The 14,890-nt window shown below is 42.5% G+C and overlaps 1 protein-coding gene across 2 annotated transcripts in view; it reads left to right on the top strand.

The window, feature by feature from the left end:
• Window positions 1-5,699: 5,699 nt before the first annotated feature.
• Window positions 5,700-14,890, top strand: part of TADA2A (transcriptional adaptor 2A) — a 34,899-nt gene continuing 25,708 nt past the window's right edge. The window contains exons 1-5 of one of the 2 annotated variants that reach the window (XM_063146360.1): window positions 5,700-5,774; window positions 9,291-9,385; window positions 11,136-11,159; window positions 13,233-13,339; window positions 14,306-14,365. In XM_063146360.1, coding sequence (XP_063002430.1) covers window positions 9,361-9,385; window positions 11,136-11,159; window positions 13,233-13,339; window positions 14,306-14,365 — 216 coding nt within the window. In that variant the 5' untranslated portion in view covers window positions 5,700-5,774; window positions 9,291-9,360. The remainder of the gene's footprint in view (window positions 5,775-9,290; window positions 9,386-11,135; window positions 11,160-13,232; window positions 13,340-14,305; window positions 14,366-14,890) is intronic. The other variant, XM_063146361.1, reaches the window with a different exon arrangement.

The following is a 14,890-nucleotide window of genomic DNA, read 5'->3' as shown; positions in this document are numbered from 1 at the left end:
ATCAGTTTATGAAAAAAAGACTGAAAAGCTGCCTTCTAGTTGCTAGAGGCAGGAGTCCTCTTTCTGGAATGACCCATTAAAATGGGTTGGAAACTTATTTTGATCTGGGGATCTAATTGCCCCACAACCAATGAGGTAATCCAGATGACATCAGAGGCAGGGTCACACCATGAAGCCATGCCCCCTGATGTCATCTTCCCCGTCCATTTAGCCGTTCTCTGTGCAAAGGAGAGGCCAAGAATTCTGTGCCTCGCCTCTCCACAGAGAAAGGGACTCAGCCAGTGTCTGGAAGATGCTGACCTTCAGGTGCTGACCAAGTTGGGCACCTCTTTTGCATACTGTGCAAAGGCAGACTCAGCCAGCACTGGAAGACAGTCTCATGAAAGCTGGGTGCCACCTTTCATGGGAAGGCCCGATCATAAAAGTATGCAACATACATAGGCTCACTTGAGCTGGTGAAGCCAGGTGCTTCTGGTGCACACTGCCTGCTCTCCTGATTGGGGCAACGATTTTGGCATCTAATCATATATCTTAAATGATTTTTCTGTTCCTGCACTAATCATAGGCTGACCTATAGAAATGCCTTCACATGATAACAGTGCTGTTTATTTCACGAGCATTTAATTTGTTAGTATTATTGATAAAGATTTTCATTTGTTTTCCAGGTAAATGCAAAACCAAAAGACCAAAAACATCTAAGATCAGGATCGTTTAGACATTTCATTTACTTATGAAATAAGTAAAAAAAGCCTGTTTTCTCATTAACTACATCCTAAAAAAACAAGCAAAAAAAGCATTGTTCATCACTACTAACGAACATTCTGAACCAAATTTAAGTTTGAAAAGCTGCATCTGGTTCCATATTAATCTGACTTGGCTTGAAGAATTCTTGATTTCTCTTTAGTGTGATGTTTTTCTGGGAACTCCTAAGCCAGTTTTTACCTCAGCAAGTGGTCAAAAATATTAAAGGATTAAAACACACGCACACTACTTGACATAGTCCAGGAAAATTCTTGCTATCAAAATGTGTTATTCTATAACTGCCACAGAGGCTTTCAAAACTGTTCTTCGCAAACAAGTTTTCAAGGGGAATTTATGTTTGATAAATTTCTGTATGGCACGTTGCTCTTAAAGATATGACAGCAGTGGATGGTCAACTTTTACTTTCTGAAGTAGAATTAGTCTGTTTCACTTCTTTAATGTTATTTTTCATAAAGAAAATGTATACAATATTAAAAAATTAGTTGTCATCATGGGAGTAGGACCTGAAAAGAAGGCAGCAAATCTACATTTTGTATGTGCCTTTTCTTCTTTGCTTTTGACTTGTGCATGTGATTAAGGGCTCATTACATCAAGAAGGATATTCCACTATGAAAGTGGTATGAAAGCAGTATATAAAAGGCAGGAACCACACTACTGCATTATAGCGGTATTGAAGTGCACTGACAACTGTTGGGGCCCATGACACATACTATATATCTCTTTCATTCCGCTTTCAGTGTTATATCCTGCTTGGTGTAGATGTGTCATGGGCCCCCAACAGTTGTCAGTGCACTTCAGTAGTGTAGATCCTGCAGTGCACTTCAATCCCGCAATAAAGCAGTAGTGTTGTTCCTGGCTTTTATATCTCTTTCATACTGCTTTCATAGTGGAATATCCTGCTTGGTGTAGATGAGGCCTAAGCCATCACAGACAAAATCCTACAGCCAAAACTCAGGTACAGTGCTTTTTAATGGAGGTAGTTTAAATGTTCATCTACAAGTTTGCCAAGTTGTCAGATGTTGAGTATAGCCAACATCTGGCATGTATAAAGGTGAATGAGAAATCAAGTGATGGACACATGATGTGGGAATCAATCCACAAAGTCTCCAGGGCATGTAGTTTCCATGCCAGCAACAGAAATTACATGTACATCCATGGATACTTCTGCTGCGAACTCTCCATGCAATTGCGCAGCTTCTATATGGCAAGTTTTCCTTAGACATTTCATCCCAGATTTGGAAAGCTACCAAACAGAAGTGACCTCCTCCTACTGGGCTTATATGTTGGTTTTGACCTTCAAGTATCTAGTTAAGCAAGCATGACATTTATGGATAGCTATGCCACACATTGGGAAATGTGTGTTTATAATGTTCACTTTAACTTGTGGCCAGAGGCATCAAGTACTAGTGTTGAGTCCAGTTTTCTTTAAGAGCCCTCAAACAACCTTTCAACTGACCAAGAGTGTTGAAGAGTCAATGACTGTGAAAGGATATAGAGCACACAAATTATGAGCATTCTTGGAGTATCTTGTTCACACTTAAGTCCAAAGTCTGGGCAAGTTGAGAGCACCTGAACCATGAGAACCAAGATGACAGTGCTGGTAATTACTGTACTTCTTCAATTCTAAGACACACTTTTTTCCCATATAAACATCTCTAAAAACGGGGTGCACCTTAGAATCGCGGGTGCGTTTATTATTTCTTAGAATCAAAGCTTTTTTTCTGTTGGTGTTACTGAAATTAGTGTGCGTCTTACAATCGATGGCGTCTTAGAATCGAAGAAATACGGTAGTAAGAGCCAGCATTCTGGCAACTGTCAGACCCCACTAATCTCTAGTGGCACCAGCCATGGCCATGGAGTTTAGATTTTAAAGAGACATTTTATGTGGCCTTGTGATTTTCACAGACACAGAAAATAACAACTATCTGACCGTCTAGTCAGAAATTCAAAGCTGCCAGTGGACACAATTCCCTATGGGTGTAAAATGGCATTAGCCTTTCTACTAGGATGAAGAAATGCATCTATTATGATTCTACATTACCCATTAGCTGAAGCTCTCTGTGCGGTCACAATGCAAACTTAACACCACAAAATACAATAAGACCATAAAACATAATTAACCCCCTTAATAAATTTAAAACAGAATGTAACTGGAGTATGGACTCCAGTTACTAGCAACAATGCAATGATCTAAAGCTAGCAACAATGCAATGATCTAAAACATCAGACAAAATGTTTTAATCCAAAGAGCTAAAAAGCCTGGGATGCATGCAGTTATCCACTCCCCCTGCTCTGCGGGACTTACCCTAATTGTCTTATAAGAACAATGCTATGGTCCCAAGAGCCATATTAATATTGTCTAGAAAATCTCCTCCTAGTCAGAGCTCCAATCTTGGAGGGGTGTTTTTTTCTAGTGTCCTCCCAGCCAGCATGGAGGTTTCCACAATAGGTCTCTCTATATGGCTGCAACTCCAAATTTTCGGAGAGGAAATAGTTGGTTTGGGGCATGCTGGTGGGGCAAAGAGGGCATCACCAAGGAGCCAAGGAATCCTAAGCCCTTCCAGGCCCCAACCACGCCTCTGGCACTGAGGGGGAAATTCTGCTTTTGGAGGCTGGAGAGGCAAAAACACCCACCATCCACCACCCAAAAGCCTCCACCTTTCCTCCCATCCTGCCAGCAAGAATTTAGCAGGGCTTTGAGAAATGGAATGGAGCCTCTGAGATCAGAGCACACTATTGTTCGGCACGGGATGGCTCAGTCAGTTGTTATCACCATTTTTGTTGTAACTTGTATTATATTTGTCCAGGGTGTCCAAGTATTTACTCATTTTTATGCATGTCAGATGTTGGGTCTGCAATTATTTCCCCCTCTTTGTACTAGAAATACTTAAATAGTTCGTCTCAACTGGAGTTTACTGTTTTTGATGGTTTTAAATTCTGTATACTTTTTTTACCGTTTCCTGTTTTTAACTTTTGTAAAAAACCCAGAGAGCTTCGGCTATGGGGCGGCATATAAATGAAATAAATAAATAAATAAATCTGTTTTGCTTTTTAAAAGTATTATCATCAAGTTTGTTTATTTATTATGTTTTTACACTGCCCAATAGCCAAAGTTTTCTGGGCAGTTCAATTTTATTGTTATTATTATTATTATTATTTACTCAATTTATACCCTGCCTATATACAGAATACTCTAGGCAGCATACCAAGTTAAAACAATTTAAACAAGATAAAAACAATATCATAGGTAGCATAAAACCGTTAAAAACAATGTAAAAAGATAAATCAATGAATAAAACCATACAGCATAAAAATAATATATAATGGTCAGCAGTAAGATTCTACTTGTTATCAACATTTTTGTTTTCACCAATTCTTTCATTTTACTTTTATAGAGCGTCTAAATATTTAAATCAAAGCTTGCTTCCCGTCCACCCATATATTACACAAAAGTAGCACTACTATGGTCCTACAAATTTTTCTCACTCCCTCACGTTAATGGTAGCAATTGCGTTTTTTATACATGTCTAGAAACTGCCTACACAATTATTATCTTCCCCCTTCTGTCCTCCAAATAGCTCTTACAAAATGGCCTCACCTTAATGGATCTGCATTTTTTAAAAAAGTATTATTGTCCAATTCATTTATTTATTCATTACATTTTTATAATGTAATGGCCAAAGATCTGCGGGCGGTTGAATTTTACCTGTTATCAATAGTTTTCTTTCGTTTTCATAGGGTGACTGTATGAAAAGGAGGACCTGGCTCCTGTATCTCTAACAGTTGCATAGAAAAGGGAATTTCAGCAGGTGTCGTTTGTATATATGGAGAACCTGGTGAAATCCCCTCTTCATCAAAATAGTTAAAGGTGCAGGTGCCCTGCCTTCTTTTAAATCTGGTCACTCTAGTATAGCTCCTGCAGCTTTCACTGTGGTGATGAGGAGGGAATTTCACCAGGTTCCCCATATATACAAATGACACCTGCTGAAATTCCCTTTTCTATGCAACTGTTAAAGATACAGGAGCCCTGTCCTCCTTTTCATAGGGTCATCCTACCTTATTAGCCCCCTTCCAACTCTACTATGCTATTATTAGATTGTAAGCCTATGCGGCAGGGTCTTGTACAGCACCATGTACATTGATGGTGCTATATAATAATAATAATAATAATAATAATAATAATAATAATAATATGATAGGGTGACCCTATGAAAAGGAGGACAGGGCTCCTGTATCTTTAACAGTTGTATTGAAAAGGGCATTTCAGCAGGTGTCATTTGTATATATGGAGAACCTGGTGAAATCCCCTCTTCATCAAAATAGTTAAAGGTGCAGGTGCCCTTCCCTCTTTTAAATATGGTCACTCTAGTATAGCTCCTGCAGCTTTAACTGTTGTGATAAGGAGGGAATTTCACCAGGTTCTCCATATATACAAATGACACCTGCTGAAATTCCCTTTTCTATGCAACTGTTAAAGATACAGGAGCCCTGTCCTCCTTTCCATAGGGTCACCCTAGTTTTCACCAATTACTTGTTTTACTTTTGACATGTACACAGAGCTTCCAAATATTCAAATCAAACCTTGTTTTCTTTCTCCCTCACAACTTCTTGTCCACCCATTCATTATGACACGTTACCACCAGCGTCGTGTTTTTGTGATTTTCCTCACACACATTTAATTTTTTTAAAAAAATAAAAATTTCTACAGAGCAGGCGAGGCAACCGCACGCGGGGCCGCGCGCCCTGAGAGGCGGGAAAAGGGGGGGGGCGCGCTCTGAGGGACGGCCGCGGGCGCGCGCACGGCCTCCACACCACCCCAGACACCCGTCAGACCCGAGCACGCTTTGGGGAGAGCGGGAGCGCGCGCGAGCGAGGGAGCGAGCGAAGGAAGACGGCAAATGTTGGGGGGGAAGGGAGGGGCTGCCACTCGTCCGCCCGGAACGGACATAATTACACCGAGGAAGTCGACACAGCGGCAGGTTCCGGCTGGCCGAAAGAGAGCCGCGAGACAGGTAGAGGGGAGGGAGAAGGAGCGCGCTGGAGGGAGGAAAATACGCGGCGGCAGAGGAGGGGGGCGGAGGGGGCAAGAGAATGAAAAGGGGCGGGGCGTCGCGTGATGAGGCGATTGTATGTCGAGAGCGCGAGGGGGGAGGGGGGAAGAGGAACGAGCATTAGGCGCGCCTTGAGAGGGAGGGGGCGCGAGCACGCACGCACGCGCGCGCGCTTTTAGAGTTGGGCGGCCGAACGAGGCGGGACAGGGCGCATGCGTGTCCTCACTCCCATGACACGCTCCTTGCTCATTGGTCCAGTGGGGAGAATGAGGCGGGGCGAGCGCGCGGCTGTGACGTCGCAGGGTAGAGGTGGTGGGACGGTTGGAAATGGTTCTGTGGAGGAAGGGTCCTCAGAGTAGCCCCATTGAAATCAGTGGGGCTCGTCAATCTTGACTGACTGGAGCCCCATTGATTTCAGTGGGTCTAGTCTCAGATGAAATCAGTGGGGCTGGTTGATCTTGACTGACTGGAGCCCCATTGATTTCAGTGGGTCTAGTCTCAAAGATGAAATCAGTGGGGCTCATCGATCTTGACTGACTGGAGCCCCATTGATTTCAGTGGGTCTAGTCTCAAAGATGAAATCAGCGGGGCTTGTCAATCTTGACTGACTGGAGCCCCATTGATTTCAGTGGGTCTAGTCTCAAAGATGAAATCAGTGGGGCTTGTCAATCTTGACTGACTGGGGCCCCATTGATTTCAGTGGGTCTAGTCTCAAAGATGAAATCCGTGGGGCTTGTCAATCTTGACTGACTGGAGCCCCATTGATTTCAGTGGGTCTAGTCTCAAAGATGAAATCAGTGGGGCTTGTCAATCTTGACTGACTGGGGCCCCATTGATTTCAGTGGGTCTAGTCTCAAAGATGAAATCAGCGGGGCTTGTCAATCTTGACTGACTGGAGCCCCATTGATTTCAGTGGGTCTAGTCTCAAAGATGAAATCAGTGGGGCTTGTCAATCTTGACTGACTGGGGCCCCATTGATTTCAGTGGGTCTAGTCTCAAAGATGAAATCAGTGGGGCTCATCAATCTTGACTGACTGGAGCCCCATTGATTTCAATGGGTCTAGTTTCTCAAAGATGACTACGTCTAGATCCAACCCATTCTGTTCAAACAAAAAGAAGTCATGATTGACTTGAGCCCCAGTGATTTCAGTGGGTCTCTTCTAAGGATGAAATCAGTGGGGCTTAAGTCCTGTTGGTTTCAATGGGTTTGCTCTAAGGAGGATTAACCTGGATTCACCCAATTATATACAAAAGAAAATTTATTTATTTATTTATTTTATTACATTTTTATACCGCCCAATAGCCGAAGCTCTCTGGGCAGTTCACAAAAATTAAAAACCATGAAGAGCATAAAAACAACAATTTAAAAACACAAATACAAAATACAATATAAAAAGCACAACCAGTATTAAAACCACACAGCAAAAATTGATATAGGTTAAAATATGGAATTTAAACAGCAAAGTTTAAATTTAAGTTAAATTAAGTGTTAAAATACTGAGAAAATAAAAAGGTCTTCAGCTGGCAACGAAAGGAGTACCTGACAAGTTCCATTGATTTCAGTGGTCTACTCCAAGGAGGATTAAATCTGAATTCAACCTGTTATATACAGATAAAAGGAAGAAGAAGCTCAGATCCTGCTGTTTTCAAATTTCAATTGTTACTTGAAAGGTGTAAAAAAACCAAAAAAAAACTTGCAGCACCTTTAAAGACTTGGGACACAATCCTGTGTATACTTAGACAGAAAAAGGTGCTAGACTCGCATCATGCTGACTCTTGTCGGATTTTTTTCCTGTCTAAACATGCAAAGGCCTTTACCCTTAGAATTGTGTTATTGTGGAATAGAGTCAACTCCTTCACATGCATCTCGTGAATCTACATGCAGTTAAATAATAACATTAGCATCCCAGGAAGTTCCCTTATGCCTACAGAGACAATTGTTGGGTTTCTATCCTGTGCCTTGTGAATTATTATTACGCTGCTGCTTGTAGTTTTTTAAACAAAGTGACTTGGAAGAGTAAACAGAAAACACACCAAACAAAAAATACAAAAACAACGGACGACAATGCCCAAATCAAGTTGGCTAATAGAAAAACCCCAAACAATGATTATATACAACTTCATACAAAATTTGTTTTTAAAAAGCTTTCTGTACATATATCTCTGAAGGAGCAATCTATGCGTGTTTTAGACCCCAAAAAACCCCAAACCACCTGCATCTCCCAGCATAAGGGATGCTGGGAATTGTAGCCTTTTTTTCTGTCTAAGCATCCATTGGATTACATCCTATGTTTTTAACATCTGCCAAATATTTCAAAAAATTACCTTGTGGTTTGTGGTTCTAGAATCTTACATGGTCTGGCAACCTCAATTTAATGTATGGGGGCAACATTTGAGATGCTTTGCTGGATCAGACCAAGGGTCCATCTAGTCCAGCATTCTGTTCCCACATTGGCCAATCAACTGCCCACAGGAAACCCACAAGCAAGACACAAGTACAACAACACCTTCCTGCCCATGTTCCCCAGCAACTGGTGTACATAGGCCTCTGATACTGGAGGTGGCATATAATAATCAGGATTAGTAACCACTGATAGCTTTATTTTCCATGAATTTGTCTAGCCCCCTTTTAAAGCCGTCCAAATTGGTGGCCATCGCTATATCTTGTGGTAGCAAATTCTGTAGTTAAACTATGTGCAGTTAAAAGAATTCCTTCCTTTTATCTGTTCTGAAGCTCCAACCAATCAGCTTTATGAGATGACCCTGGTTTCTAGTATGATAATATCTCCCTATCCTTTCTCCACACCGTGCATCATTTTGTAGATCTCTATCTAGCTTTGTACTACAAACCATCCAGCTGAATGCTCAAGAATACCATTCAATCTGCAGAGTTCACGTGTTACTGAAGTGAGTGATGTCTGGCCATTGAATGACTGTTCCTAGTACCAAATCAGGAATCTATTTTTTTCATTCCAATTTTTTATATCCCACCTTTCCGGATAGAAATCTTTCCAAGGCAGCTTACAAAACACACACTATGAAAATGTTTAAAACAACAGCTCATAAAAATCTGTCCCACAGTTGATAGTAGATTATCTCCAAAGTAAAATCCAGAGCGGTTTAGTGTAGGAGTATAATCTACCAATCAGGAGTCGCCTGGTTCATATCTCACCTGAATGTTGAAATCATTTCCTGGCCTTATGTAAGCAAGTCTGCAGATGGGACCTGCTTATAAATCATGTGCCCTTCTCTTTAACTATATAATCTCCAAAGCGCTAGCTTTTTTAACAAACAAACAAAATCAAGAATCCTATATGTTGGTTTTCTTATTTCACTTTCCAAATGAGGACTTCCAACTGAAGCCACGGGCTTCCTCCCCGCCAACAAACTGCTCAATCAATCGAGTAATTCTGATGACTCCACGTTTCTTCTTCTAGGAGTTTATAAACTGATGAATAAGCTCCTTTCTTTTTTCAGGGGGAGGGCAACTCTGAAAAGTTCAATTCAAGGACAGCTTGTTGTCTTTTAGTGCAACCCAGGAAGGAATATGGATCACCTCGCATCATTCAGCAGTAAGTATTGTAACTTAAAGATTGCAAAGCACTTCTTAAAATGCAAGAACTTTGCTCCTGAAGAGGCATTTAGCGATAGATTACTGGGCCTGGTGAGATCAGAATTGTATATGGAAAACACAACTCTCTCTCTCTCTCTCTCTCTCTCTCTCTCTCTCTGTGTGTGTGTGTGTGTGTGTGTGTGTGTGTGTGTATTAAGCCAGTTTTCCAACATTGTTACACTCTGGTGTGAGAAAGCAACAAAACTCAGGCTGGGGTTGTTCAGATAGGACTTGGTTTGATTCCCTTCCTTTTGGATCACCAGGAGTATGGAGTAGGTTAAGCTTCTACCACCGTTGGGTCCGTGAGAGCACAAAACCATCCCGATCCAGAGACGGAGATCCATGCAGAGAGTCATATTCCATGAATTGCTTGCTTTTGCTGTATTAGGAACCACAGGCATATACCGAATGCAGATGTTGTCCATCCAGGCAGCGTTTCATGCGATGACTGAGGCTGAATTGGGGTGAATGTGTTCCACCCACTCTGGTAGGGAGGGCACAGAACCCTTTCCTTCCCTGAGGTCTGCAACATAAGAACATGAGAAGAGCCCTGCTGGATCAGACCATGGGTCCATCTGGTCTGGCACTCTGTTCACACAATGGCCAACCAGCTGTCGACCAGGGAACCACAAGCCCTCCCTCCAGAATAATCTTGCCTGTCAAAATGAGGACATTTCATGAGTCTTTTTATATACAATAAGATATTGTGCGAGTGGTACAAGCTGTTAACGGTGTGCTATTTTGTCAAGCTGAGCATCCAGTGAGCAGAGGACAGGGCCTTCTTCCACTGGTACTTTGGGTTTCTCATTTCTCTCAGGAGAGACACCTCTATAGAAGCCATATTTGTCACCTCCACTGCCTGTAGGTAGCTCACTACTTTCAAAACACAGGCGGGCATCATGGAGGTGGCTTGGTGAGGGCTCACTTTGGGTGGGGAGGAAGCCCCTTTTCGCCCACCTCAGGCTGAACACTGACCAAGTTGCTGCTGATGGCTAGCCATGGCGTTTGTCCTTCCTTCTCTCTGTGTGGCTCACTCTGGAGTGGAGCTTTTGCTACCGAATCAGCTCTACTCTACTGAACAAGGGCAGAGCATGGGCCTTCACAGAGAATTTAATTGCATTATATTATATTTCGATACTGCTCCATAGTCGAATTTCTCTGGGCGCTTCACAATTTTTTTTAAAAAAAAAACATTAAAATACGTTGTACAAAGTTCAAAAACCATTTACATAAAGACATATAAACAGATAGCGCGCGCACACAGACAACGTATATCTAAAAACAGTTCTTAAATAATCAGCCAAAGGCAATCCAGGGCCTGATTAAAAACTCATTATATGCTGCTAAGTGCCCAAGAGAAGAGGGCAGTTTTAACCTGGCGCTGAAAAGACGTTGGCGCTAGAGGAGCCTTGGGAATTTATGGAGCTCACTCGGGAGAAGTTCCAGAGGGGAGCCATATTAACTCCATTGCAGCAAAAGCCGCAAAGAGTCTTTTGGCACCTTAAAGATTAACTAATTTATTTTGACACAAGCTTTCATGGACTAATAGCCCACTTTATCAGATGCATGGAGTCCTATGGTTTTCCTATAATGCAGGTGGTGGTAGTGGGGGGGATAAGAATTGCAAATAGTGAGGTCAGAAGGAAAGGAAATGCAGAAAGTGACAATCATGTTATTTACAGTGGTCATTTACAATGCTGTTGTTGCAGGTAGCACAAAGATCCTGGCTCAAGGTAAGCCAATTAACACATGTGCTGTCATAAAAATCTGTTACCCCCCAATTCAAGCCTCTGAAGTGTTAGAGAAAACTTGGGAACTTCACTTGCAAGTTTTAGCTGTCCAAAATGCCTTAAAACTGAATACAGAGAATACAGAGAAAACTGAATACAGAGAACAGAGAAAACTGAATACAGAGTTGTCGGACTACAGCTCTCATCATACATCAGCACTGGCCGAGCTGAAAGGGGCTCATGGGAGTCGGAGTTCAACAATGTTTGGAGGGTCACAGTTTCCCCAGCCCTGATACAACTGTATTTTGGGTATTAACTTTCCAGCAACCCAAAAGGGGAGCCATGTTTGTTTGTTTTGCTGTAACAGACTAAAAGTGAGATCCTGTACGCATTTAGATGGAACAGGGTCTATGCTGGGAATTGTAGGAATTTTCTGTCTAAACATCCATAGGATTGCACCTTACGAGTCTTTAACAGACTAATGTCCACTTTATCAGATGCATGAAGTCTTTCTTATCCTATGGGCCCAGCTAGACATAAATGCATAATTAGACACTACATCCATTTTTTTTTAAAAAAAAAGTTAATAGGTGCAGAAGCCTGCCTGATTTTTGTCAGGACCCCAGGGCACTGGGATGGGGGGGCTTAACCTTTCCTTCCCTGCCCCCCACCCCCGCCCCATGGTCTTCCCCCAAAAGCAGCTACTAGGCTTGGGGCAGGGACAATTTCCCATTGGTGCCAATGGAAGCGTCTCTTCCTTTCCTTGGGGGTGGGGGAGGCATTTTCATCAGGGTCGCAGCATGGAACTTTCCCCACTCTGAAGCCCTGACAAAAGTAGGATTTCAGTATCTAGTTTTACCATAAGTTGCCAGGTGGAATGAAATGTTCTCCTACTCAACACTCTGTTGCTGACCTGAATGTTCCCATGTTCTAACAGAGGAATTTTCGAGCGAGATTCCATTGTGAAATCGCCTAATTAGAACTCATCAGGAGTTCTTCATATGATTATGTCTGGGCATGAACAAGGACCATGGTTTCCTGTTAAGTAACATGTGTTAATTAACTCAGTGATGCTAGGATGATTGCGTGGTCACCAATTACTTCTGTTGTGAATGGCTACTAAATTGATTTCTCACAGACTGTACTTTTGGCATTTCATTGGCATTTGAGCTCACTGTTTACATTTTTCCCTCGCTGTACTTGCCAACTTAGGATAAGATTTCATGAATCTGATGAAATGGGCTCTAGTCCATGAATTCTTAGGCCACAATAAATTTGTTAGTCTATAAGATGCCACAAAGCTCTTAATGTTTTTTCTTCCCGCGTGGAATCTTTTGTCTGTGAGCTCACTGACTTTGAAGAGCAGCGTCACAAATAAACCATTACTTAGTCAGCTCATACTGAGTGGATTTTGCATTTGAAAACCTGACCAATCACATGTAATTGTTGCATTCAGTACTATTTTCAAGAAAGGTGGAACATGTGTAATTCTGCTTTTACTGAATTTGCAAGATTTAACTCTCCCGATAGCAGAAGTTTTGAGAACATAAGAACAGCCACGCTGGATCAGACCAAGGGTCCATCTAGTCCAGAATTCTTTTCACACAGTGGCCAACCAGCTGACCATGGGAAAACCCACAAACAGGATGTTAGTTCATCAGCACCCCACTGTCCATCTTTCCCAGCAACTGCCTCTGATACTGAAGGTAGCACGTAGCGATCAGGACTAGTAGCCATCAATGGCCTCTTTGCCGCCAGGAATTTATCCAACCCCCTTTTTAAGCCATCCAAATTGGTGTCCATCACTTCATCTTGTAGCGAATTCCATAGTTTAACTATGAAGAAGTCCTTCCTTTTCTCTGTCCTGAATCTCCCACCAGTCAGCTTCATGGGATGACCATTGACCCATGAAGTTTTTTTTTTAAAAAAAAAAATATTTGCAGTACATCAGCATTCATGTGCCTAACATGTGGCTACCTGTCTGTTGTCAGTTTCTCCACTGATAGCAAGTGAAGGAGTTTGCCTTGCTAAACAGTGGCCAAGCTATGTATATCTTTGGTCTTGTTGGCTTCACAGATGACCCTTTTGACAAGCCACCGTGCCGTGGGTGCTCCTCCTACCTTGCAGAACCATACATAAAGTGCGCCGAATGCGGGCCGCCTCCCTTCTTGCTGTGCTTGCAGGTAAGCTATATTTACAAATGGAGAGAGGACCACAGGGGAATTAACAGCGTGGTGTAGTGGTTTGAGTTTTGGGCTGAGACTCAGGAGGATCCAGGTTCTAGTCCCCACTCGGCCATGAAGCTCCCTGGGTGACTTTGGACCCATCGCTGACTCTCAGCCTAACCTACCTCACAGGGCTGTTGTGAGGATAAAATGGAGAAGAGTAGGAGGAGAATCATGGGCTGCTGGGAGGAAAAGTCAGGATATTTTGATTTATTTATTTATTTAAAACATTTCTATCCCGCCCTATATCATTAAGCTCTCAAAGCGGCGTACAGATGTAACAAATAAATGATAGCTTCTCCAAGGGCATTGAAGGTCAGGGAGCCAGAGAAACTGGAAGCACGGGATATAAATGTCACAAATAAACAATAATTACTCCAAAGACATTGAACGCCAATTGGCCAGGCAACCAGGAAGCACGGCGTATCAGCAGACAAGAGCCCCCAGCTGCAGCTTTTGGTTTCATAGTTGGCTATGCCCAACAGGCTCTAACATGGCTCAAAGTCTTGTTTGGGTCAATTACAAGCAAGAATGGACCAGAATGGACTCTTTCTTCTACAAGAGTCCTCTTGGCAACCCGGACATGTTCATCACAGTCAACTATGTTATGTGGGAGTGTGTGTGTGTGTGTGTGTGTGTGTGTGTGTGTGTGTGAGGGAGGAGGGTGTATATTCCCACTTAAGGATTTATTACACAACACCAATCAAAGGAAACTTTTTGTTGGAAACGTTTCAGGCAACAGCAGTAGTGAAAGAACCCTGATCTGTGGTGAAAGGGCTTATCTGGGAAAGGGGGCAGGGACTCTCCAGCCCAGTGTTCGTTTCTCTTTACCTATTTAGTCAGTGCAGCGCCCAGGATCCCTCAAACCTGTCTACGGAAAGGGGGAAGAAAAGTAACCTAGTGGGCAAACTCCTTGTTTTGCAGTGCTTCACAAGAGGATTTGAGTACAAGAAGCACCAGAGTGATCACACCTATGAAATAATGGTAAATACACCATTCCGATTATCCTTCTTGTTCTGGGTGGTTGTAAGTTGATCTCCTGGGAGATGCAGCCCTTTAGACTATCCACTAGACATCACTTTGAAGCATGATAATGCTTTTATTTACATGCAGTGGTGCTGGAGTGGGGGGACGGGACATTTGCCAATCATTTGCCATTGGGAACCATTATGTTTTCCACCCCATTGAAACTCCGAAAGTAGCTTTCCCATTAAACAGTTTATTCTGATTTGTTTTGTTTTGTTTAATCACCCATGTCTTGTTACTCCCAAAATTACATCCCACAGATAAGTTAATGAGGAGGTCTTTGTGATGTTCTGTAACAACACTTTGATAAGCTAACAGTAATTACAGCTTGTATTTACATTACGTGACATCTTTATTTTAAACTCCTGTGTTTGTGTTTGTGGGGAGGGATGCTAACATAGCCGTTAAACAAGGCTTCGCAAACCTGAACCCCTCCAAATGTGCTGGGGCGTAACTCCCAACGTAGCTGGTTGGGGGGTGCTG

This window comes from Elgaria multicarinata, chromosome 22 (genome assembly GCF_023053635.1).
Source record: "Elgaria multicarinata webbii isolate HBS135686 ecotype San Diego chromosome 22, rElgMul1.1.pri, whole genome shotgun sequence".
NCBI classification, from domain to species: Eukaryota; Metazoa; Chordata; class Lepidosauria; order Squamata; family Anguidae; genus Elgaria; species Elgaria multicarinata.
The sequence above is the reverse complement of the archived record's forward strand: the minus strand, read 5'-3'. Positions and strand labels throughout refer to the sequence as shown.